Raw genomic sequence first — 26,485 nt, 5'->3', positions numbered from 1 at the left:
GAGGGGTTACTTTATTCACTATATACATGATATCACAGCACTAATGCATGGGATAAAGCTCCATCTAAAAGGCACTATAGAGGCTGCACTTATTATAGGCAGGAGCATAAAGCACATGGCTCAGTATTGTATTATTTAATGTTAGACCCTTCCCCACCCGGAACCCATGTGTATTAGCAAAAGCCTCACAGAATGCAAGTGGTGTTATACCCTCAGTGTGTCATTGTGTATTGCAGCTCTATACAAACACACACACACGACTGGTGCACACAGATGCCGCACGTAGGTCTTAAAGGCATCAGAGGAGTGAATCTCAGTGACTCACACCATAAACCATATTATTAGTAACAGACCTAAATATAAACCTACTATTTACAAGTAAACAGAACATTTCTAGAAAAATGTATTAAAAAGGCTAAAAAAGGCTATCTGCCATGAACTCCATTTTATTCAAATAATTACGAATATTAAAGATGATTTCCTTTTTCTCTGTAATAATAAAACAGTAGCTTGTACTTGATCCCAACTAAGATATAATTAATCCTTATTGGAAGCAAAACCAGCCTATTGGGTTTATTTAATGTTTATATGAATTTCTAGTAGACTTAAGGTATGAAGATCCAAAGTACAGAAATATCTGAAGTCTGAAGCATTCTGGATAACAGGTCCCATACCTGTATAAACAACTGATCATTCAGAGATGAGATATTTGAGTAATAGCAAAAACTGCCCACAATTAATTATATTAGAAGGTAGAAATGCACGGTAAGATACCTTTGTGTACAAACAAAAAGCTTTACCTGAAGGTTCAGCCTAAATGGATTGTACAATTCATTAGAACATGAGAATGTTGCTCGCCGGCTGCAAATAGTAAAAATGTACATGGCACTCGTATAAAAAGGGAATATAAAGTCTGTGTGTGGTACATACACATTAAAAAAAGACAAATGATCACAATTTAGGTATTTTTCTTTGGTTGGGTCTGTTCCCCCGAGTATTTAAACAACCAAACTCTCACGGCTTAAAGCTTCACCCTGAAAGAGAAAAGAGAAGAGATTTGAGCATGGCACATAGCACAGGGCAGCCATGTTTTGTTCAATCAGCAGCTCCTGCAGTCAAATCAATAAAGGGATACCGCCATTGCTTAATCTTTACGGGGTTGTTTACCCCCATGGCTACACAGCAGCTTGTTTATATAAACTATAGTAGTACTTATCTGTTATCTACTGTGTATCCTGTGCTTGAATGGCTGCCCCCATGGCTACACAACAGCTTGTTTATATCAACTATAGTAGTACTTATCTGTTATCTACTGTATATCCTGTGCTTGAATGGCTGCCCCCATGGCTACACAGCAGCTTGTTTATATAAACTATAGTAGTACTTATCTGTTATCTACTGTGTATCCTGTGCTTGAATGGCTGCCCCCATGGCTACACAGCAGCTTGTTTATATAAACTATAGTAGTACTTATCTGTTATCTACTTTGTATCCTGTGCTTGAATGGCTGCCCCCATGGCTACACATCAGCTTGTTTATATAAACTATAGCTGTATAGTTTTCCTGAAGCAAACACATCAGCTTTGTCAGTGCAGGGCACAAGCACATTATATTGTCTTTCCTTTACAAAACTTTAATTGTTACTGTCTCTTAAGACATGAGGGTCTTTACGGGTTTACCCCTCTCACACTTTTCATATAATGGGCAACAAGATCAAGAGGATGAACTAGCCAAGAATACCCAACGCTTGGATCTTTGTGGGTTCATGGTTAAAACAGTATGGATACACAGCAATTTGTAAGTGCCTGAATGAAGTTGGACAAATATGTCCCTTTTCAATTTCTTCCCTCTAGAAGAGACAGACTCTGTTCTGCTTATAACAAATACCTACCCTTTTCATTTTCTTCCCTCTAGAAGAGACAGACTCTGTTTCAGTGTACGGAGGAGGTGGAGGAGGAAAATCGTCGTCATCATTACAATTCCTTCTCCCATCAGAGCGCCCCTTCTTTCCAAGGTTGTCCAGTCCATCCCTACTTCCTGCCCTCTGCTGTTTCTTTCTCAGAACATCCTCCAGAAAGCGGTCGTCGTACTCTTGATTCTGATGCTGTCGGCCTAATTCACGCAGATCGTCTCTACTTCGGCTCCTCTTTCCTCCTCCGTAGTCATCACGGGGGTCAGGGGAGCGACTCTGATGGCTTCTGCTGTAGCCGCGACTGCTATGGTCATCGTCAGAGTTGCGCCTTCCCCGATTGCGGCTGTCAGGAGGCTGCTCACGATTGCGGTCTCTTCGGTCGTAATCATCCAGGTCATCCATGGAGTGAGCACGGCCGCGTCTCTCTAAAGGTGGCCCCCCACGGAACCGATCTTCATATGGGTCTTGTCGTGAGGATGGGGGGTGCCTGTATTCACTTCCAAGCAGGCTTTCCTCTTCAATATCCCGGATCGGCGCCATAGGCTGGTTCCGTAAGCGACCCAGATCATTTCTCAAGTTGTTCCTGCGATCGTCCTCATGCAAAGAGCTGATCTCACTCATTGCTGTACCTGGGGAAAAAATACACATTTCGGCAACTTTATTTTAACCACTTATGCTATATTCCCCATGGCATGCAGATATGGCTCATTAACATGCGAGCAGGATCATCAAACGAAAGATTTGACCGAATACCGAACCCTAATTTGCATATGCAAATTAGGAGAGGGAAGGAGATTTTTTTTTTTACTTCCTTGTTTTGAGACAAAAAGTCACACAATTTCCTTTCCTGCCCCTTATTTGCATATGCAAATTAGGATTCGGTTCGGCCAGGGAAAAATCCAAATTTGGTGCATCCCTAATAAAAACTCACCTTTCTCAAATCTGTTATTTGGTTCTCCCGGTCTTGCTGGATCAAAATTTGCCAATTCTTTCTCCATGTAATAAAGAACTCTCATGGAATCTTCCTGCTGGTTGGCTTGGATCCGGTAGCCACTACGAACTAGGAAGGAGGGGAGTAATAATATATTCCTTGAATTTAATATGCTTAATTAAAACTTTCATGTGCTCTAGTGATCCACATTAGTCCTGTTAGACACAGTAAAGGTGACCAACACACAGACTGGATATCCCAGATTGTACTGGTCATCTTCCCATGTGAGGACACTGTAACCCAATTAAATTTAGGAGCTAAACTAGTGCAACAAAAACAGGGTAATCCAGACCAATCAGGGGAATAGAGGCTGAAACTCCACAAAGAGAACAGCTGCAATTAACATGTGTAACAGATCATATTGTCACAGTTAATTCGTTATCATTAGAGAGGAATGCCATGCATATTAAAAGGCTATAAATAGGACTTTCTAATTACCAGAGGTTACGCCGTCGTTGTCCCGAATGAGAGGTGCCTGGGAGCTGTGTCCGCCCACTGCAAACAAATAAAAAAAAAAAAAAAAAAGGACAAGATTTACGTTGCAATTCCTCATATAAAACTAAAGAAGGGGCAAGCCAATTCATCCTATAAATGAACAGTGGGGGTGTAATAGGGATGGGAGTAAATTTAGAAAGAAATGATCCCTTTTTAGCGACGGCACAGCATGGGCCACAATAACTAAGTGGCGCTTCTTAAAGGGATTCTGTCGTGATTTTTATGGTGTCTTTTTAATTTCTAAATGACACTGTTTACACTGCAAATAATTCACTCGACAATATAAAATTTCATTCCAGAACCAGCAAGTGTATTTTTTTAGTTGTAATATTGGTGTGTAGGTGCATCTCAGCTCATTTTGCCTGGTCATGTGCTTTAAGAAAGAGCCAGTGCTGCATTATGGAACTGCTTTCTGGCAGGCTGCTGTTTCTCCTAATCAATGTAACTGAATGTGTCTCAGTGGGACCTGGATTTTACTATTGAGTGCTGTTCTTAGATCTACCAGGCAGCTGTTATCTTGAGTTAGGGAGCTGCTATCTGGTTACCTTCCCGTTATTCGGTTAGGCTGCTGGGGGGGGGGGGAAGAGGGGGGCTGATATCACTCCAACTTGCAGTACAGCAGTAAAGAGTGACTGAAGTTTATCAGAGCACAAGTCACATGACTGGGGGCACTTGGGAAACAGACAATATGTCTAGCCCCATGTCAGATTTCAAAATTAAATATAAATAAAAATATTGGTGGAACATCTGGACAGAACTACTTTTTCTTGACCACTTGGCAGAAACCCTGTGCTGTGCTAGTTGGATGTGTGAGGGTTTCCAGAGCAGATGTGACTGAACAGATTCCAGTCTATAAGGAAGGGTTGGCTGACATTCAGTAAATGGCAGGGAGTATGCTTGTGGAGTCATGATGCTGCTGTAAGAATATTATTGCATTACTGCAGACATTAAGCAGAGACTTACCTGAACTTGCTGCATCATAATCCATTCCATATCCATTGTACATGGGAGGCACTGGTCCCATCTGAATCACAGAGCCCGGCGGGGGCATTTTCACTTGGGTCGGATGAGAGTACATTGATGGGGCATAGGCACTGGGAGCATAGATACTGGGGACTCCGGCAGTAGCCGCCTTTCCTGCTTCATACACTGAAATGAGAAAATAGGATTACTTAATCACATGCACAACAGGATTAGTTAGGGCAAGCTTTGGGGTGAGTGCTTATTTGTGCCCTGGTACCCCTGGAACTATAGCAGGGTGACACCCCAATGTTTCTATATATCTGTAACCTTATGAGCTAAGGGGGCCCAGTCTGAAGGTCAGTTGGGGTGAGATTTGGGGTGAGTGTTTATTTGTGCCCTGGGTACCCCTGGAACTATAGCAGGGTGAGTGTTACCCCAATGTTTCTATATATCTGTAACCTTGTTATGAGCTAAGGGGGCCCAGTCTGAAGGTCAGTTAGGGGGAGATTTGGGGTGAGTGTTTATTTGTACCCTGGGTACCCCTGGAACTATAGCTGGCTGACACCCCAATGTTTCTTTATATTTGTAACCTTGTTATGAGCTAAGGGGGCCCAGTCTGAAGGACAGTTAGGGGGAGATTTGGGGTGAGTGTTTATTTGTGTCCTGGGTACCCCTGGAACTATAGCAGGGTGACACTTTGTTTGCACCTGTAATGCTGCTATTCTGCCTTTACCAAAAGCTTACCACTAGGTGTCAGTATAATACCTTTGCAGCACTCTGGACATGAAAGTGCATATTGGCAATAGATGAAGTGGGAAGTGGAATGCCACCCTTTCATATTTGCCTAACGACAAATTACTTCTACAGTCAGACCCATTAACCAGTTTCTTATTTTAATTGCCTTTCAGTTGTGCGAACCACAGCCCTCCAGCATTCCCCAACAGCCTGCTGGTATGTGTAGTTCAAAAGGTCGGACCACTGCCCACCCAGAATAGAGTACTGATAGGGACGTACATGCTCGCGGGCAACAGCATTTCTCTGGGCAACACGGGCAGCGCACGTAACAACAGCAGGTGTGTGGGCAGCACTGGCACCAGCAAACTCCAATGAGCAGAAAAACAAGGAACCCGCCAAGGACCACAAGAACGACGAAGAGCCAGTCTGAAAGACAGAAATACAGACGTAGGTTACATTCTACATTGCACAGGGGAAGGGGTACAGAATCTATACAGAAAAAAAATGTGCTAATTTCATCCCTGGGAGATAAAATAGGACTTCAAATAGACTGTTTAGTGAGCTGGTCTGGCAATTCCACTGCTAAGCTTTTCTTTCTAATGGAAATTCATTATATAATATGACACAGAGGAAAAGCAGATATTCCTGCCATGGCTGTGACCCCTTTATTAGGTAACCATCTAGTAATGTATTCAGTGTATAGCAAGAGATAATTATACATGGCAGCAAAGGAATTCACTAGTCAAGGAAACGGTCGGGAAGTCAAATTCATTCATTGTTAGTCAACTAAGTAATGTTTAAAGGGACTCTGATTTTGATGATGTCGTTTTTATTTCTAAATTACGCAGCAAATAATTCACTCTACAATATAAAATGTAATTCTTGAACCAGCAGGTGTATTTAGTTGTAATATTGGTGTGTAGGTGCATCTCAGGTCATTTTGCCTGGTCATGTGATTTCAGAAAGAGCCAGCACTTTAGGATGGAACTGCTTTCTGGCAGGCTGTTGTTTCTCCTACTCAATGTAACTGAATGTGTCTCAGTGGGACCTGGATTTTACTATTGAGTGCTGTTCTTATAGCTACCAGGGAGCGGTTATCTTGTGTTAGGGAGCTGCCACCTGGTTACCTTCCCATTGTTCTGTTTGGCTGCTGGGGGGAGGGAGGGGGTGATATCACTCCAACTTGCAGTACAACAGTAAAGAGTGACTGAAGTTTATCAGAGCACAAGTCACATGACTGGGGGCACCTGAGAAACTGATAATATGTCTAGCCTTATGTCAGATTTTAAAATTAAATATAAAATAAATCAGTTTGTTCTATTGAGAAATGGATTTCAGTGCAGAATTCTGCTGTAGCAGCACTATTAACTGATGTGTTTTGGAAAAAAAAAATATCTTTCCCATGACCAGAATCTCTTTAATTTTCCCTTTAACTGTGAGAAATAGACTAGTGGAAATGTCCAGCCCTGTATATTAAAAAGCAGTGGAAGCAAAGAAATACATTCATCTTCATGATAAATATATCAGGGATTATTAACATGTATTTATAGAGCGCCAACATATTGCGTGGTAGGGATGTACCGAAACCACTTTTTTGGATTCGGCCGAACCCCCGAACGAATAATGAACCCTAATTTGCATATGCAAATTAGGGGTGGGAAGGGGGAAACATTTTTTTTGCTTCCTTATTTTGTGAGAAAAAAAAATTTGATTTCCCTCCCTGACCCTAATTTACATATGCAAATTGGATTCGGTTCGGCCGGGCAGAAGGATTCGGCCGAATACGAATCCTGCTTAAAAAGGCCGAATCTCGAACCGAATCCTGGATTTGGTGCATCCCTAAATATATCATTTAAATAAATGAATAAAATTTATATTATTCCATAGTTTCAAAAACAAGTAGTCCTAGCGCGTTTCGTATCAAGAGATATGTAATCATAGGCACAAGTTCAAAACGAACATATTTAAACCCCATATGACGTGAGGACAAACCTCACTCGAAATTATTTTAACTCTATGGGTGCTGTTCAGCATATAAAACATTTATATCCATATATTACATAAATTAGATTAACAATTTAAACCACTGATGTTAAATTACAGATTTAAACGTAACTATAATTCAACTAAAGATTATACAGGTATGGGATCCGTTATCCAGAAAGTTCCAAATTACGGAATGGCTGTCTCCCATAGACTCCATTATAATCAAATAATCCAGATTTTTTTAAATGATTTTCTTTTTGTTTATAATAATCAAACAGTAGCTTGTACTTGATCCCAATTTAGATAAAATTAATCCTTATTGGAAGGAGAATGAGCCTATTTGGGTTTATTTAATGTTTACATGATTTTCTAGTAGTCTTAAGGTGTGAAGATCCAAATTACGGAAAGACCCATTATCCGAAAAGCCCCAGGACCCGAGCATTCTGGATAATAGGTCCCATACATGTATCAAGAAGGAGAAGTTATGTTAATATTTATAGCGCTACAAAGAGCAATACAATATAAAATATTTATATTAATGTAAATATACATATTCATAAAAAGTCAGGTTATTTTTAGCAGGCACTTAAATTTTATGGGTTTTCATTCACAGCACAATAGATAATCTAATTCCAACATTCACATCAAACTATTAACGGAAGGTCGGCCCAAGCCAGTAATTCATTAAGCTGCATTTTGCAATTTGGTGGTTAATACATCAGATCAGCTAAACTTTGATTTTGTGAGCAAAAGGATAAATAGTTACCCAAATCAGGACAAGTATATGTCGGGTGAGCCTCGGTTCTTTATTGGACTTTTGGAGCTTTCACTTTTTTCTTGTTTGAGTTAATACATATACACAGAATAACACAGGTACCTAAATCCACCTACCCCACATATATACCTATTAGTACATGTCTGGGAGTCGGATAACCAGCAATGTCTGTCCTGTATCCTTCTAGCTTTCGGCCTACAACACCCACATACCAGAATTTTAGTCTGCACCTTAGTTGAAGAACTGCAGGATTATGGATTCCTACGGCATCACTCAAACAGAGAAGAGCATGGAAGAAAGACCAAACACAGGGCTTTAAAGGAACAGTTCAGTATAAAAATAAAAACTGGGTAAATAGATAGGCTGTGCAAAATAAATAATGTATCTAATATAGTTATTTAGCCAAAAATGTAATGTATAAAGGCTGGAGTGAGTGGATGTGTAACATAATAGCCAGAACACTACTTCCTGCTTTTCAGCTCTCTAACTCTGAGTTAGTCAGTGACTATAAGGGGGGCCACATGGGACATAACTGTTCAGTGAGTTGTAACGAAATTTATTCATATTAACAGTACATGTATCCCTTAATATCTTGGAATATATAGAAAATAAATAATGAATGTACATGGCAAAAGTGCTTAGAATAGCACTCTCATCAATTTTTCACTTATTTTAAAGGTTTACTTATCCTTTAATAAGGAATTAGTGATACTGTGAGCAGCTCATTAGCATTATAGGCACTAACCCGAAAATGGCCTAAGAAGCCACCCTGATTAAACTATGGGCCTTGTGCACTGCAGTATATTCTTAGGGACCATCAGGGTGCAACCCCTTCTGGCTCCCTTTCCTCAATGAGGCTGGAGGAGATTGCTAGCTCTTGAGTACAGGAGATGGTACCATTACATATAGACAGTTTTTCATACACGGACGCCTGTCAAAAGACACGAGAGAAGGGACTGGGATGGGGGGGGGGAGACAAAAAACTACCAGTCCAGTAGTATCAGGACCAGTCCAGTAGCTGATCCAGTAGTATAGGAGAGCAGGCTGACAGATTTGGGGGGAGGAGATGAAAATAATGATCGCCACAGGACACAAATAAAATCACACCTTATGAATAATTAGGCTGTATGTACAGCCAGGGATAATAGATTTACAGCAGGGATAATAGATTTATTCTTAAAGGGATACCGTCATTGCAAAAAAAAAAAAAAATAATAAAATAAAAAGTTTTTTCCCCAAAATGCAGTGAAATCCATTTCTCAAAAGAGCAGACATTTTTTTTACATTTAATTTTGAAACCTGACATGAGGCTAGACGTATTGTCAGTTTCCCAGCTGCCCCAAGTCATGTGACTTGTGCTCTGATAAACTTCAGTCACTCTTTACTGCTGTACTGCAAGTTGGAGTGATATTAACCCCCTCCCTCCACCCCAGCAGCCTAACAACAGAACAATGGGTAACCAGATAACAGCGCCTATAACACAAGATAACAGCTGCCTGGTAGATCTAAGAACAGCACTCAATAGTAAAATCCAGGTCCCACTGAGACACATTCAGTTACGTTGAGTAGGAGAAACAACAGCCTGCCAGAAAGCAGTTCCATCCTAAAGTGCTGGCTCTTTCTGAAATCACATGACCAGGCAAAATGACCTGAGATGCACCTACACACCAATATCACAACTAAATACACTTGCTGGTTCAGGGATGACAATTTATATTGTAGAGGAAATTATTTGCAGTGTAAACAGTGTCATTTAGAAATAAAAACTACACCATAAAAATCATGACAGAATCCCTTTAATGCCCCCCAAATCCACAGCCAGACCAATAAACAACTTTATAGATTTCAAGCATAAACCATTACAAAGAGGACAGTAGATTGAATAGCTTTATTGATACACAGCGAGATAGCCTTAGTTACAGTTGGGCAACTCTATAGACAGATGGAGCCGGAGACAGAAACCAGCATGTTGGAGATGAAATTCCTCATGAGCGTGAGACGACATGTTCCTCAGCCTCAATTAGTCTGTTGCCTGGCTGTAAATGGAGCAGCAGGGGGTATTTAACATTGTACTAAGGAAACGTAGATAGTAATTATATCCTGGCTAAGGTTTCGCATAAACTGGCCTTACTGCCACAGTACATTTCTTTATCCTACTCAAGGTGCCCATACATGGAGAGATCACCAAACGAGCGGATCTCCCTCCCATATGCCCACCTTGAGGTGGGCAATATCGGGCTGATCCGATCGTGGGCCCTAGGGCCCAACGATTGGATCCTAGCGAACGCAAACGGGCGGTCGGATCGTGGGACCACATCAACGAACAGATGCGGCCGCGATCCTACAGGATTTTTAATCCCATCCGATAGAGATCTCGATCGGGGAAGCCCGTCGGGGGCCCCCATACACGGGCCAATAAGCTGCCGATTCGGTCTGTCGGCAGCTTTTATCAGCCCGTGTATGGCCACCTTTAGGAAGAAAGAGGCCCTCTAACTGGCCAACCCTGCATCTTCCCATAGTAGAATGTTTTGCTGTCCATAAACTGGATGGGGCAGTGTAGAGCAATTTAACTCTGCAGGAAGAGATCTCTGGGAAATGAGAATTGTTTTATTAATTGTCCATTTCTCTTGCAACTAGGGTTGCCACCTGGCCGGTATTTTACCGGCCTGGCTGGTAAAAATGATGGCTGATCCCAATGTTGTTAATAGGGAAAAAAGCTAAATATATAGGAAGGCCGGTATTTTTTTCCAGAAAAGGTGGCAACCCTACTTGCAACTGGAATTACAAGTTACACAGGAACAGGCTGATACAGGTCTGCTTTTGTCATTTAGTTTCTCCCTTTAGGCCATCAGATTCTTTAGTTACTGATCCGTTCTGCCCCTGTATCCACTCACCCTGCAGGCCAGCTGGGAGTTGCTACCCGAAGGCAGCTTTGGTGCAGGGACAATATTCTGTGTATTCTGAGTAAGCGCCAACTTTCAGCAGGGCATTAACTGTCACTACCTGGTAGGGATGCACCGAATCCAGGATTCGGCCTTCTTCAGAAGGATTCGGGGGTTCGGCCTTCTTCAGAAGGATTCGGGGGTTCGGCTGAATCCAATAAAGTGGATTCGGTGCATCCCTACTACCTGGACCAAAGCAGATCAATATTTTTTTTGTTATGGTTGGTTGTGATTGTTGCCTTGAACAGAGTTTATAAAAAGAGGCCTTGTTAAAGGGATACTGTAATGGGAAAACATGTTTTTTTTCAAAACACATCAGTTAATAGTGCTGCTCCAGCAGACTGCTGCACTGAATCCATATCTCAAAAGAGCAATATGATTGTTGTATATTTCATTTTGAAATCTGAGATAGGGCTAAACATATAGTCAGTTTCCCATCTGCACCTAGTCATGTGACTTGTGCTCTGATAAACAATAGCACTCTTTACTGCAAGTTGGAGTGATATCACCCCCCTCCCCAGCAGCCTAACAACAGAACAATGGGAAGGTAACCAGATAGCAGCTCCCTAACACAAGATAACAGCTGCCTGGTAGATCTAAGAACAACACTCAATAGTAAAATCCAGGTCCCACTGAGACACATTCAGTTAAAGGAGAAACAACAGCCTGCCAGAAAGCAGTTCCATCCTAAAGTGCTGGCTCTTTCTGAAAGCACATGACCAGGCAAAATGACCTGAGATGCACCTACACACCAATATTACAACTAAATAAATACACTTGCTGATTCAGTAATGACATTTTATATTGTAGAGTGAATTATCTGCAGTGTAAACAATTTACAAGGTAATTTATAAATAAAAACTACATCATAAAAATCATGACAGAATCCCTTTAAGGTATGGAGATCCAAATTATGGAAAGATCCCTTATCTGGAGCATTCTAGAGAACAAGTCCAATACCTGTCTGAAACAGTGACTGTATTAGGGTATGTTACACCTGGAGGATACAATTAGTTTCCTGGAGGCCATAATAGATTACTTGCCATCATAGAAATCTATTAGATTTCAGGGCTACATCAAGGCGATACACTTTTCAAACAAGTAAAGAACATTCATGGGGTAAAAGGTAAGCAATTATAGTCACTAATTGGGGAGCAGAATAAAATGCCACCCCCACACTGGCTTTCTTAGACCTTTAAGAAAAATTGGCTGAATATAATCCAAACCTGACCCCTAATCTTTTTTTTTTTTTTAATACATTCACTTCAGTGTGTCGTGTGAATTATGAAGCACTTTTTAATGGATTTCAAAGGTGCTTCATAGTTCTTGTGGTATAATCTGTAAACAGAAAGTATAGTACAGGTATGGGACCTGTTATCCAGAATGCTTGCTAGCTGGGGTTTTGCAGATAAAGAATAATTTTTGTAATTTAGATCTCCATACGTTGTCTACAAAGAATATTTTAAAGGAGAACTAAACCCTAGACATGAATATGGCTAAAACTGCCATATTTTATATACTGAATGTATTGCACGAGGCTAAAGTTTGAGCTTGTCAATAGCAGCAATGATCCAGGACTTCAAACTTGTCACAGGGGGTCACCATCTTGGAAAGTGTATGTGACACTCACATGCTCAGTGGGCTCTGATTGGCTGTTGAGAAGCTAAGCTTAGGGCTCGTCACTAATTATCCAGCAGAAAATGAGCTTCCCTGGCTGTAATATAAGCTGATGCTACAGGTTTGCTGATTATTCAATTCTGATGCTAATTGCACTGGTTTCTGTGCTGCCATGTAGTAATTATGTGTATTAATTACTAATCAGCCTTATATTGTGACATTTCTATTCTATGTGTACTGTATATTGTGAGTGGGTCCCTAAGCTCAGTAAGTGACAGCAGCACAGAGCATGTGCAGTGAATCAGCAGAAAAGAAGATGGGGAGCTACTGGGGCATCTTTGGAGACACAGATCTTTACTGCTAAAGGGCTGGGGTTGCCTTGGGCTGGTACAGGAGCACAAAACATCATGTACAACATTTCTACTTCTTTAGTTTAACTTTCCTTGTTCTTTAAACATTAAATCAACCAACAGGATTGTTTTGCTTAATTAGGTACAAGCTACTGTTTTACAGAGCTACAAAATGTGAATTATTTTGATTAAAATCTAAATCTATGGGAGATGGCTATCCAATAATTTTGGATAACTGGTTTCTGGATATCAGATCCTATACTGGTAATAAAAAGTACATTAATGTAAAATCAAAACGCAGACGTGTTCAGACAAACATGCCCGGCAGGATGCACAGGATTCTTTACAGCACAAGTCAGGACAGACTTACCCAGTACCAAAAGCTCAGAGTAGGCCTCGTTGTTCCCTGTGAGATCCTGATTGGAAATAACAGAGCAGTAATAGACTCCGCTGTCACCCCATGCGGTCTGATCAATGCTCAGGTCTGCAGCTAAAAGGGTAGAAAATAAATGTATTAGTATAAGAGGAGGAAACAAAAGGTCCTATGCCAATGTATCTAAGCCTTAAAACAGACTTCCACACAGACAAATGATATATTTAAAATGACTTCTGTATACAGTGAGCCCTCTTTGACTTGCCCCTATATAAGGAAGGAACAGTATTACTGATCAGGCTCCCTGCTACTAAAGTAACTAACTAGTTCTCACTGACCGTGACAAGCAGATTTTGTTTTTTGCAATTGAGCATTTCCAGGAAGAATCCCACCTGTCACTGCTGGTGGTTGCCATTTAAGCCTATGACTGGCAGTTTTAAAGGGGCTGTTCAACTCTGAATTAACGGTTAGTATGACGTAGAGAGAGATATTCTGAGACAATTTGCAATTGGTTTTCATATTTTATTATTTGTGGTTTTTGAGTTATTTCGCTTTGTACTCCATTACTCGCCTGGCCCTTATATCTTCCGGTCTTTAAATGGGTTGTTCACCTTTAAACGAAATGTTAGTACGATAATGTAGAGAGTGATATTCTGAGACAATTTGCAATTGGTTTTTAATTTTTTATTAATTGTGGTTTTTGAGTTATTTAGCTTTTTGCTCCATTACTCGCCTGGTCCTTGTATCTTCCTGTCTTTAAATGGGCTGTTCACCTTTAAATTAACGGTCAGTATGATGTAGAGAGTGATATTCTGAGACAATTTGCAATGGTTTTGATTTTTTTATTATTTGTGTTTTTTGAGTTATTTAGCTTTATGTTCCATTACTCACCCTTATAGCTTCCTGTCTTTAAAGGACCAGTAACAGCAAAAAATCTTTAAAAAAAAAAAAGTGTTTGTGTACTACGAAAAAAAACAACACCAACACATATTAAATTTAAAATCACAAAGTCTTTATTTTGAAATAACTTACCGAATCTCCGCTTGTGCTCCTCTTCAGAAAAGGCGACAATCCATCATGTGGCGGTCAATTTCTCCTCCCTGGCTATCTCCTATAAGGAAGGCAGGGAGGATTAATCGAGCGTGGCACAATGGATCACCTGATCGCCTTTTTTTGAAGAGAAGCGCAAGTGGAGATTCCGTAACTTATTTCTAAATAAAGACTCACTTTTAAAGTTTTATATGTGTTGGTGTTTTTTTTTTTAGTAGTATACAAACAATTTTTTTTTTAAACAAATTTGATGTTACTAATCCTTTAAATGGGTTGTTGTTCACCTTTAAATTAACTGTTAGTACGATGTAGAGAGGGATATTCTGAGACAATTTTCAATTGGTTTTCATTTTTTATTTGTGGTTTTTGAGTTATTTAACTTTTTATCCAGCAGCTTTCCTGGTGCCATCTGGTTGCTAGGGTCCAAATTATCCTAGCAACCATGCACTGATTTGAAAAGGAGACTGCAATATTAATAGTAGAGGCCTGTATAAAAAGATGAGTAATAAAAAGTAGCAATAACAATACATGTGTAGCCTTGTAGAGCATTTGTTTTTAGATGGGGTCACTGACTGTCCATTTGAAAGCCGGAAAAAGTCAGAAGAAGAAGGCAAATAATTAACAAAAAATTATTAAAAAATAAATAATGAAGACAAATTGAGAATTTTCCTAGAATAGACCATTATATAACATACTAAAAGGTAACTTAAAGGTGAACTACCCTTTTAAGCTAGTCACAAGTCAACTTACAGCCCAGACAAAAGGAACATGCACACTTTAGCCTGAAACAGTATCAGCCAATCAGCAATGAACTTTTTGATCAGTGCATGTAAAAATGAGGTCTGTTGCAATACACTTAAAGGGGTGGTTCACCTTTAAGTTATGTTATAGCATGGACAATTCTACGCAACTTATTTTTTTTATTATTTTTTTTTTTAACTATTTGCTTTCTTCTGACTCTTCCCATCTAAAAGGGATGCAACGAATCCACTATTTTGGATTCGGCCGAAACCCCAAATCCTAATTTGCATATGCAAATTAGGGGTGGGAAGGGGAAACCATTTTTTACTTCCTTATTTTGTGACAAAAAGTCATGCGATTTCCCTCCCCATACCTAATTTGCATATGCAAATCAGGATTTGGTTCGGCCGGCCAGAAGGATTCGGCCGAATCCGAATCCTGCTGAAAAAGGCCGAATCCTGTCGAAATCCCGTACCGAATCCTGGATTCGGTGCATCCCTACTAAAAAACAAATGCTCTGTAAGGCTACAAATATATAGCGAATAAAAAGTACCCCCTCTTGTAAAATATAAGGATATTATAAGTTACCGAGGAGTTTCAAGACCATATAAAAGTACAAGGCCGATATACAGGTCATGGAACTCCGAGGTAACTTCTAATATCCTCATATTTTGCAACTGGGGTACTTTATTTATTATAATACACACATTTCAGTGAGTCATGTGACAGAAATGACATCAGAACTCACCGTTTATATTCTTTGATGTTAGGAAGATTAGTACCGCCAAAATATTTAGGTTGCTGCAATTTAAAGAGGCTGATCCTTGGTCGTTTTTTATTCCAAATAAAAGTTCTACATGTATGGTTTAGTCTTTTTAGGTCAGTTGGCTTTATGTAAAATGGCAACATCTGTAATGGGTATAATAGTTTGGGAAAGATCATCTTGATGAAGTGTATTTTACCAAGGAATGTCAGATTAGTAGGTTTCCATTGGTGTACCTCCTGTTGAATATTTTCTATTATTTTCCGTATATTTAAGGCATATATATCCTTATGATGTGATGGAAGTCTGATCCCTAAATATTTGATACTAATTTTAGTTTTTTTAAAAGGAAAGTGTGGGAGCCAGTCTGTAGTGCCTCTGATTTGTCCAGATTTATTTGGAATCCTGCTAATTTACCAAACCTTTGTATAAATTGCAGGATACAGGTATTTCTGTTTTAGGTTGGTTGAGGAACAATAGTATGTCGTCCGCGAATGCTGCCACGTTTAGCTTTGTTTGGCCTATTGTCATGCCTTGCAGTTGCTGAATTTTTAAGTATGTGTCGTAACAGTGGGTCAATTGCTACGTTAAATAGAAGGGGCGACAACGGGCATCCTTAGCGTGCACCTCTGTGAATCTGTCCGAGTTAGTGTTGTTCACTGTTAAAAAGGTAGTGGGTGTTAAATATAGATTTTTAAAAAGGTTTAACATATGGCAGGTCCGGTGTGACAGAGTGTGTGTGCTAGAGTGTTTAATAGAAGATGGCCGGGGGTCTAGTTCGAGGCAAGCTGATAGCGGTTATCGGGGACAAGGACACCGTCACCAGCTTCTTACTCGGTGGAATCGGGGAGCTGAACAAGAACCGGAAACCCAATTTTTTGGTGGTGGAGAAGGAGACGAGCGTAACCGAGATCGAAGAGACGTTTAGAAGTTTTCTAAATCGTAATGATATAGGCATTATTTTGATCAACCAGTTCATTGCCGAGATGATCCGTCATGTAATTGACACGCACACCATCTCCATCCCTGCAGTACTTGAGATTCCTTCAAAAGAATATCCGTATGATGCAACCAAGGACTCTATACTGCGCAGAGCCAAGGGAATGTTTACAATGGAGGATTTGCGGTAATTCGGAAAACATTTTGGCAAACGCAGGGATCTGCCCTACATCAGGTCCTGCTGAGAGGCTCGATTCCTTCTGTTGGTCATAGCCAGTAACCCTTTTCTCAATTAATGCTGCCTGTGTGTGGCATTAATTAGTTGTTAAATGTTGATTATGAAATTAAAATTGTGTTTCCTTGCTGTGTGTTATCTCCTCAACTGCAAATGTTAAATCTTTGCCCCCAAAGTCTGTATTGCCTAGAAATGTCTCCATATTGCTTATGCTTAGAAATATACTTTTTAATAGACTATAGTTAATTAAAAAAAGAATATTTAAATGCTCATTATGGTTACTGAGAAGATCATCAAACACATTTAACTATTAGTCAAAGATAACACAAGTAAACACAAAATGCAGTTTTTAAATGAGGATTTTTTTATTAAGGGAGAAAAGAAATCCAAACCTGTGTGAAAAAGTAATTGCCCCCTGAACCTAATAACTGGTTGGGCCACCCTTAGCAGCAATAACTGCAATCAAGCGTTTGCGATAACTTGCAACGAGTCTTTTACAGCGCTCTGGAGGAATTTTGGCCCACTCATCTTTGCAGAATTGTTGTAATTCAGCTTTATTTGAGGGTTTTCTAGCATGAACCGCCTTTTTAAGGTCATGCCACAACATCTCAATAGGATTCAGGTCAGGACTTTGACTAGGCCACTCCAAAGTCTTCATTTTGTTTTTCTTCAGCCATTCAGAGGTGGATTTGCTGGTGTGTTTTGGGTCATTGTCCTGCTGCAGCACCCAAGATCGCTTCAGCTTGAGTTGACGAACAGATGGCCGGACATTCTCCTTCAGGATTTTTTGGTAGACAGTAGAATTCATGGTTCCATCTATCACAGCAAGTCTTCCAGGTCCTGAAGCAGCAAAACAACCCCAGACCATCACACTACCACCACCATATTTTACTGTTGGTATGATGTTCTTTTTCTGAAATTCTGTGTTACTTTTACGCCAGATGTAACGGGACGCGCACCTTCCAAAAAGTTCAACTTTTGTCTCGTCGGTCCACAAGGTATTTTCCCAAAAGTCTTGGCAATCATTGAGATGTGTTTTAGCAAAATTGAGATGAGCCTTAATGTTCTTTTTGCTTAAAAGTGGTTTGCGCCTTGGAAATCTGCCATGCAGGCCGTTTTTGCCCAGTCTCTTTCTTATGGTGGAGTCGTGAACACTGACCTTAATTGAGGCAAGTGAGGCCTGTAGTTCTTTAGATGTTGTCCTGGGGTCTTTTGTGGCCTCTCGGATGAGTGGTCTCTGCGCTCTTGGGGTCATTTTGGTCGGCCGGCCACTCCTGGGAAGGTTCACCACTGTTCCATGTTTTTGCCATTTGTGGATAATGGCTCTCACTGTGGTTCGCTGGAGTCCCAAAGCTTTAGAAATGGCTTTATAACCTTTGAAATTGAACTCAGGTGTGATAAACCACAGTTAAGTTATTTTTTAACAAGGGGGGCAATCAATTTTTCACACAGGCCCATGTAGATTTGGAGTTTTTTTTCTCCCTTAACGTAAACCTTCATTTAAAAACTGCATTTTGTGTTCAATTATGTTATCTTTGACTAATAGTTAACGGTTTTTGATGAGCAGAAACATTTAAGTGTGACAAACATGCAAAAGAATAAGAAATCAGGAAGGGGGCAAATAGTTTTGCACACCACTGTACACTCGCTACTATCAATGCTTTTGAGACTGTGTACTATTGAAATAAAATATTTAGTGCTTGTCATTAAAGTTACTGTGGGAAATCCTAAGATATCTGTGAATGCAGACCGCATCAACAATGCAAAAAATGGGAACCAAACCCCGAGATGTTCAGTATGTCTTTACCTTATAATTGAAATTGTGGTGTTTATCCTAATAAAAATATATTATCATAGAAAAAGGTTTAACATATGTACGCCGAAGTGTTGAAATTTAAGTAAGCGACGTAAATGTGTGTGTTATTCTGTCAAAAGCCTTGTCTGCATCTAGATTTATTAGCATTCCGGGTTTTCTTTTTTCCAGGTTGTTAACGTATATTGCGGTGAGAACTTGTCGGAGGGCTCGGACTGGGTGGCGGTGTTTAAGTAAACCTACCTGATTTTCGGTGAGTATTGATGGTAGTATTTGTTGTAGTCTATCTGCCATTATTTTGTTTCAAATTTTTAAGTCCTGGTTTAAAAGTGAAATCGGTCGATAAGATTTTGGATCCCTGCCTTCCTTGGGTATCAGTATGATTCTGGCCACATTTGCCTCTTGCCAGAGTGGGCGTCCCTGTAAGGTGTCTATTCAGGCCTCTCCTATTCATATTCCAGTCTCTTGTTCAAGTCACTGCATTGTTACTAAGGTAATTTGGACCCTAGCAACCAGATTGCTGAAATTACAAACTGGAGAGTTGCTGAATAAAAAGCTAAATAATTCAAAAACTACAAATAATAAAAAATTAAAACCAATTGCAAATTGTCTCAGAATATCCCTCTCTACATCATACTAACAGTTAACTCAAAGGTCAACAACCCATTTAAACAGGGTCACCAAGATTTAAAGTTGTAGCTTCAGACCACACCAGATGTCGGATCACTAATCCAGTAACCCAACACAGGAACTAGTTTTACAATCAATGACTTAAACACTCAATAAAACCCACGTACTGTTGCTTATTGTGATTCTGCGTCCTTGGTAGAAGTCCCCCAGAGTGACGGTGTTCCCTTGCTTGGTGGCCACAATCCTCACCGTCCTGGAACTGTCCTGACACTCCACATACGGGTTGAAGCCGGGATTATTCTGCTGCAGTTGGCTATTGATCTGGGAATCTTGGCTCGTTGGGTTGAGCGCGTCAGTCAGGCGATCTCGGCAGAACGTCTTGTATTTCCAGACGACGATGGGCGGCTGCGTGGAGGAGGTTTCGTAAGTGCACTTTAAGGTGATCCGCTGGAATAAAATGACCACGTTGAAGGGGTTTTGCACAGTAACTTGTATTCCATAGGCCGATCCTAAGGGAAGAAGAAGGAATTATAAGCATATGACAAAAAAATAAAGCAGTATTATTACATTAATGACAAGGTTTGGTCTGTATATTAGAAATACAGCAGCCCCATGCCAATGATATTCAAACATAAACCCTCTCATCTAATAACTGTATCCTTTAAAGGAGAACTAAACCCTAAAACATGAATATGGCTAAAAATGTCGTATTTTATATACAGAACTTGTTGCACGAGGCTAAAGTTTGAGCTTGTCAATAGCAGCAATGATCCAGGACTTCAGACTTGTCACAGGGGGTCACCATCTTGGAAAGTGTCTGTGACACTCACATGCTCAGTGGGCTCTGATTGGCTGTTGAGAAGCTAAGCTTAGGGCTCGTCACTAATTATCCAGCAGAAAATGAGCTTCCCTGGCTGTAATATAAGCTGATGCTACAGGTTTGCTGATTATTAAATTCTGATGCTAATTGCACTGGTTTCTGTGCTGCCATGTAGTAATTATGTGTATTAATTACTAATCAGCCTTATATTGTGACATTTCTATTCTATGTGTACTGTATATTGTGAGTGGCTCCCTAAGCTCAGTAAGTGACAGCAGCACAGAGCATGTGCAGTGAATCAGCAGAAAAGAAGATGGGGAGCTACTGGGGCATCTTTGGAGACACAGATCTTTACTGCTAAAGGGCTGTGATTGCCTTGGGCTGGTACAGAAGCACAAAACATAATGCACAACATTTCGAGCTACTTCTTTAGTTAAGCTTTAGTTCTCCATTAGGTGGCCATAGACGTAACAATTATTATCTTTCTTGGAAAAGAAAGATCGTTGGTTTCAATACACACGTGTAGAGCTGAATCGTCAGATATACATATAGAAACAATAGAATTCTACCTCCATCTGACAATTCAGCAATAACAATGGCAGAGGTTTGGGTATCTTCAAAGGCACCCGTTTAAAATTTTCCGTCCAGCCCGATCCACGAGCCAATCAATATCCAAGTATTCTGCCGATATCACTCTTACGAAAATTCGTTTTGTACGATATGATCTGTGTGTTTATGGCCACCTGAAAAATCCAGATCTGGCAAAGTAACAGCACCCATATATGTGTAATCAGAGGGGACCCATCTGGATATCAGATAGTTAGTACAGGTATGGGATCCGTCATCCGGAAATCCGTTCTCCAGAAAGCTCCGAATTATATAAAGGCCATCTCCCATAGACTCCATTATAATCAAATAATCCAAAATTCCAAAATTTTAAATATTATTCCCCTTTTCTCTGTAATAATAAAACAACTAAAATATAATTAATCCTTATTGGAAGCAAAACCAGCCTATTGGGTTTATTTAAATTTTACATGATTTTCTAGTTGACTTAAGGGAGGTTCACTTTTAAGGTAACTTTTTATTGTTATAAAAGACCAATTCTAAGCAACTTTTCAATTCGTTTTCGTAATTTATTTGTAATAATTTGCCTTTTTCTTCTGACTCTTTGCAGCTTTGAACAATCCCCTTAAGGTATGAAGATCAAAATTAGAGAAAGAATCTAATATCCATTAAACCCCAGGTCCTGAGCATTCTAGATAACAGGTCTGATACCTGTAGTGTGCAAAATATGTTTTAAAGTGATTAATTAGAAATTCCATGGTCTCTACTGGTTTCTATATCTAACTATGTCAGTGCTAGAGACCATTTTTAACCACTGCAGGATTTTGTGCCCTTAAGGGTCAGGCAACACGAGCAGATTTGGGGAGATTAGTCGCCCCGGTGCAAAATTTCCTCTTCTTCGGGACAACCATCTCCCCGAACATTCACCTTGGGGGGCATTTTTGACATCCGCCAATGCAAAAGCGGATCTATCCATCATGAAAAGGAGTCATTTGTGGTGTAAGTTACCCTTTAATCCTATATTTGATATATAAGTGAGAGAGAGAGTTTCATGATATTACATGTGCTCAGAGCCAAAGTTGTCCTCTACAGGCAATAATGTCACTACATATAATACAGCGGAACATCAATATTGCATCCCCTGATTTTAAGGTTTCCCTCATTTTAAATTGTGGTTTTGTGGTCTCATCTATATATTATGCATAATACATTTCCCTAGATTTAAAACCATTTTTTTTTCTGGTCCCCTGAAAAAACAGGGATTCTACTGTATCTATATATTAAAGGGGAACTAAAGTCTAAAATAGAATAAGGCTAGAAATGCTGTATTCTTTATACTAAACATGAACCTACTGCACCACAAGCCTAATCAAACAAATGATTTATGCTTTCAAAGTTGGCCACAGGGGGTCACCATCTTGTAACTTTGTTAAACATCTTTGCAAGACCAAGACTGTGCACATGCTCAGTGTGATCTGGGCTGCCTAGGGATCGTCGTAAATTATCAAAACAGCACAAGTCAAATAATATCTGCCAGAAGCCGATACAGCAAGTGATTAATAATCAGAATATACAGACTGCACTGGGTCCTGTGTTGTCATGTAATCTAATGTGGATTTTATAGTTTTTGTATTGTTTAATATAAACTTTCTCCAACTCTGCAGAACCAGTGGCTGCAGCAAAATAATCCTCCAAATAGAATCCCAGTTTATCTGTTTAAATCTGACTCCATGATCTTTGTCCCTGCAGCTGGAGTTGGAAACAGTAAAGGGGATGTAAAGGCAAAAATAAAATCCAATACAAATCTCTACACAGTCGCCGACTGCTCTACAGGGAAACAAACAAAGCTGCTTGAGTTCTGCATGGCTGGGAAGTAAGGTGGGGGCTCCCCCTGCTGTGCATAAGTATGATTGTTTCCCTGCAGAGCAGTTAGGGACCGTCTGACAATTCCTATCCACAGCAGTAAATGAAGGGAGAATTTCACGGCATACAGTCAGGTTTCTTATAAAACCGGTACACATTTTTTTTTATTAAAGTATATTGGAGATAGGTTCCGTTTTCATTAAAGAATGGGATTTTATTTTTTTTGCCTTTACATGCCCTTTAACAGGGCTGTGGCTGTGTGTTTTAAACTTTGCCTCGGGCACCTGTTTGCCACAACCACCCATGGGTAACTTGATGAATTATCAGTTCTCTATCCAAAATTTACCTGGCCAGTAAAAATGATGGCTGATCCCAATGTTATTAATAGGGAAAAATTATAAATATATAGGAAGGCCGGTATTTTTTTCACAGGTGGCAACCCTAACTGCACTCTGTACCTGTGTTACCCCTAGTCTCGATGTGTTCCAGTGCGGAGGGGGGGGTGACAGAGCTTTATGGGGATATTTTTTAAGCCCTCAGTTATTCAAGAACACAAACACAGGCTGGTTCAGATACCAGAGCAACGTGTCTCTGTGGAAACAAAGAGCCACCAATTGCCTTGTGTCCTATAACGATCAGTCATTGCTCATGCCCACAAATGCCACAATCACACCCTATAAACAACACATTCACTGCTAATTAGTCACGGTGATTAATGTGATATGCCGGAATAACCCGACTATTCCCAAATTTAAGGACAGAGACAAACGGTCAGATTGGGGAAGATTAGTCGCCCGGCGACAAATGTCCTCTTCTTCGGGGCGACAAATCACCCCAAACTGCCTTCCCACGGGCTAGAATCTAAATCACCGGCGGGATGGCACTGAGCGCTTCATTTTTTGGAAGTCGTCCGAAGTTTCCTCGTAAAGGAAACTTCGGAAAACGAAGCAATCCGAGTGCCATCCTGCCGGCGGGAAGGCAGTTCGGGGAGATTAGTCGCCCCGAAGAAGAGGAGATTTGTCGCCGGGCGACTAATCTTTCCGAATCTGAGCGTGTCTCTGCCCTAAGGAGCATTTCTACGAACCGAGTTAATGAGTGCGTCACCCTCGTTAAATGTTTAACAGGACAGTAAGGGAATTATGGTGCCTGAAAGGCAACTCTTTAAAATAAACCCGAAGTTTCCGCCGAGGGTCTCATTCAACCGTCAGTTGGGCAGGGCTTATATAATATAAAGAAATTTATATAGTGAACTTGCCCTTTAAATTTCCCAGGTATCTGAAAGGCACAAGTGTGTCGTCCCCAGCTGCTCACTGGAGGACACATAATGCTAAAGAGCATGTGTGGGGGGGCTCAGCGATGGGGCCACACTATAATACTTAGCTTAAAAGACAACTCCAAAGATTGTTTTTTTTTTTTTTTTTTAAAGGGCTTGTTCACCTTTGAGTTAACTGTTAGTATGATGTAGAGAGGGATATTCTGAGACAATTTGCAATTGGTTTTCATTTTTTATTATTTGTGGTTTCTGAGTTATTTAGCTTTTTATTCAGCAGCTCTCCAGTTTGCCATTTCAGCCATCTGGTTGCTAGGGTCTAATTTCCCCTAGTAACCATGCACTGATTTGAATAAGAGACTGGAATTTGAATAGGAGAGGCCTGAATAGAAAGAGAATAAAAAGCAGCAATAACAATAAATGTGTAGCAGGAGCAGCACAGGGAACAAACTGCAGCCCCGCTATTACACTAAGCCGGCGCCTGTATCTATCAGAGACCGGCAGGTGGCGCTGGGGAGCAGAACATCGTTTGTGGGAGAGACCCAGGTGCTTCAGTCCCAGGATGTGCCCCTCCTCCTTTTCTTGTTGTTGGAGTTTCGGTGCAACCATTCCACTCCCCCCCGCGGGGGGAATCCCAATCACCTGCCAATGAGTCAGCTTCCGCCCCTTCCCCCGGACTAATGATGGTGCCCAGGAAAGTAAACAGTGAAGCCTGATTGGTAGGGGTGAGATATCTCCTGGGCGCAATTAATCACACTGGCTTCATATTAAACTATTAACCCCTCTGCCCCACCTCGGGAATGAGCGCAGCCTCAGGGGACTATATCTAGAGAGACCTTTAGGCGCCAGTATGACTCTTTGCTGTGCGCTTGGTACTTATTCCTGACAGCGGAGACTTCGCTTACCTGAAAGTAGGAACAAGCAACCGATAAGGGCGGGAATCCCGGTCCCTGACATGTTCTCCCTCCGCTCAGCGTTACTCCGAACTCCCCTCAGGTACAGCGGCACGTACCAACTCCCGGGGAGGGGCGCCCACAACAACCTTACCAGTAGTTACTGAGCCGGCGCTTGTTCGAAAGTTTGTGCGGTCGGAGGGAAAGGCAAGATAGTGAAAGGAAAAGGAGGCACAGGTAGTAGAGAATGTGCCTTCAAACTAGTTTCGAAATGGTTTAGTCCAGGTGAAAGTCCCTCCCTTTGCCAGTTAGTCTGTGGGCGTGGTAAGGTGGGCGTTCCCTGGTCCAGTGTTAGTTAAGTGTTAGTCAGGGATCGTCTTTGGGTTATTGGGGGAAGGACCTTAGTCAGGACATTTCCCTGTGAGGTAGAGGACACGACATTCCTTAGAATTAGGTGTTTTCAGTCTATAAAATCTCAGGGATGTCCAGTCTGAGTGTTTGTTGAGCTACAAATCTCCTTCTCATAGTTGTGCCCTAGAGACTGAGGGAGGAGGTGCCCACTTTTCCCACACCTTGACTTTGGGCTTATTGTAAATAAAACACTATCGTCTGCTTTTTCTTAGGACTTCCTCTCTGACAAGTTGTCTTTTATTGCTGCAAGTTTCTACTCCGAACCTCCAGCTGGAATCCCGCTAGGGTTGATACCGGCCTTCCTATATATTTATATTTTTCCCTATTAATAACATTGGGATCAACCATCATTTTTACCGGCCAGGCTGGTAAAATACCGGCCTGATAGGGTTTCAATAAATTGCATCGGCTGCTGCTGGTGGCGGGGCGGTAAAATGGGGCGGGGCGTTGTGACAGCAAAGGGGGCGGAGTCGCATTATGCGATTGGCCAGGCGCCAAAGAAAAGGTAAATTTTGAGCAGATTGGAGAGGGCCAAGCGCTTTAGTTAGGGATATTACAAATGTACCGGCAGCCAGTAAATTTGTAATACCGGCCCTGGCCTTGGCGGGTGTTTTACCGGCTAGGCTGGTAAAATACCGGCCGGGTGGCAACCCTACGGCCTGTGGCAAGCCTAAATCCCACTGACCCTCCCTAACCTTGCCAACCATGACTTTTACCCCAAGGAAGGACCCAATCTGCAGGGGGGCTTAGTAGACATGACCTAACCCTTAGCTGTGATGTCACGGGAGTGACATCATTTCTGTGTAACAGGCGTATGGGTCCGGGGTGCTCCCAATCTTCCTCTTGTTGCTGTTATTGTTGTCAAGAACTGGGCATGGGGTCTAACTCCCAGCAACTCCCAGTAGGCACTGATATAATTTGACTCTTTCTTCAGGTGGGCCCTCGCTTATGAAATGGAGGACGGGATACAACTCTGGTATGAGCACACAGCATTCACTTTTTCTTTAAATAACTTTGGCTGTCAATGGTTCTTAAAAACAATGAATCGATTTATTGAACGAATGGTAGACTTCAGGATGCCAATCTCTCCCAATTTGTAGGGTGTACTTGCAAACTTTCTCAGTGGTAGTATTGCCTGCCTCGTGCTGCCCAACTCCCTGTCCCTAGATGAAGCCCGCAGAGGTGAATTACTCCAGGATATACCTAATCCTGAGCCTGACCGTTCGGGTCCCTATAAAGGCAGAAGAGGTGCCGCAGGGAACTTACCCCTCACTTGTTGGAGCCTTAGCTGCTCACTAACTTTCCTGATCCTAACGGTCACTCCTATAGTGACCTGTAACCATTTCTGTCC

General features: G+C 41.0%; 2 protein-coding genes across 2 annotated transcripts; one reads left to right on the top strand and one right to left on the bottom strand.

Annotated features, from left to right (window-relative positions):
* Positions 1-605: 605 nt before the first annotated feature.
* On the bottom strand, positions 606-25,030 carry LOC108696942 (lipolysis-stimulated lipoprotein receptor). The gene is made up of 9 exons (XM_018226650.2): positions 24,736-25,030; positions 19,478-19,819; positions 13,137-13,256; positions 5,376-5,522; positions 4,362-4,547; positions 3,342-3,398; positions 2,844-2,972; positions 1,892-2,541; positions 606-1,034 (listed from the first exon to the last, which is right to left on the bottom strand). The coding sequence occupies exons 1-9, from the start codon at positions 24,785-24,787 to the stop codon at positions 999-1,001; spliced, it is 1,719 nt and encodes a 572-aa protein (XP_018082139.1). The 5' UTR covers positions 24,788-25,030; the 3' UTR covers positions 606-998.
* LOC108696943 (V-type proton ATPase subunit F-like) lies at positions 16,417-17,106 on the top strand. Its single transcript, XM_018226651.2, has one exon. It carries the CDS (start codon positions 16,455-16,457, stop codon positions 16,821-16,823), a length of 369 nt encoding a protein of 122 aa, XP_018082140.1. The 5' UTR covers positions 16,417-16,454; the 3' UTR covers positions 16,824-17,106.
* Positions 25,031-26,485: the final 1,455 nt, after the last annotated feature.

The sequence above is a fragment of the Xenopus laevis genome, chromosome 7L, assembly GCF_017654675.1.
Source record: "Xenopus laevis strain J_2021 chromosome 7L, Xenopus_laevis_v10.1, whole genome shotgun sequence".
Taxonomy (NCBI): domain Eukaryota; kingdom Metazoa; phylum Chordata; class Amphibia; order Anura; family Pipidae; genus Xenopus; species Xenopus laevis.
Note: the sequence above shows the minus strand (reverse complement) of the source record. Positions and strands in the feature narration are given on the sequence as shown.

Coding starts and splice junctions, on each gene's coding strand:
- LOC108696943 (XM_018226651.2), top strand. CDS start 16,455: ATGGCCGGGGGTCTAGTTCGAGGCAAGCTGATAGCGGTTATCGGGGAC.
- LOC108696942 (XM_018226650.2), bottom strand. CDS start 24,787: ATGTCAGGGACCGGGATTCCCGCCCTTATCGGTTGCTTGTTCCTACTT. Junction 5,523..13,136: donor CTCTGAGCTTTTGGTACTGG/GTAAGTCTGTCC, acceptor TCTGTCTTTCAG/ACTGGCTCTTCGTCGTTCTT. Junction 2,542..2,843: donor AAATAACAGATTTGAGAAAG/GTGAGTTTTTAT, acceptor TTTTTTCCCCAG/GTACAGCAATGAGTGAGATC.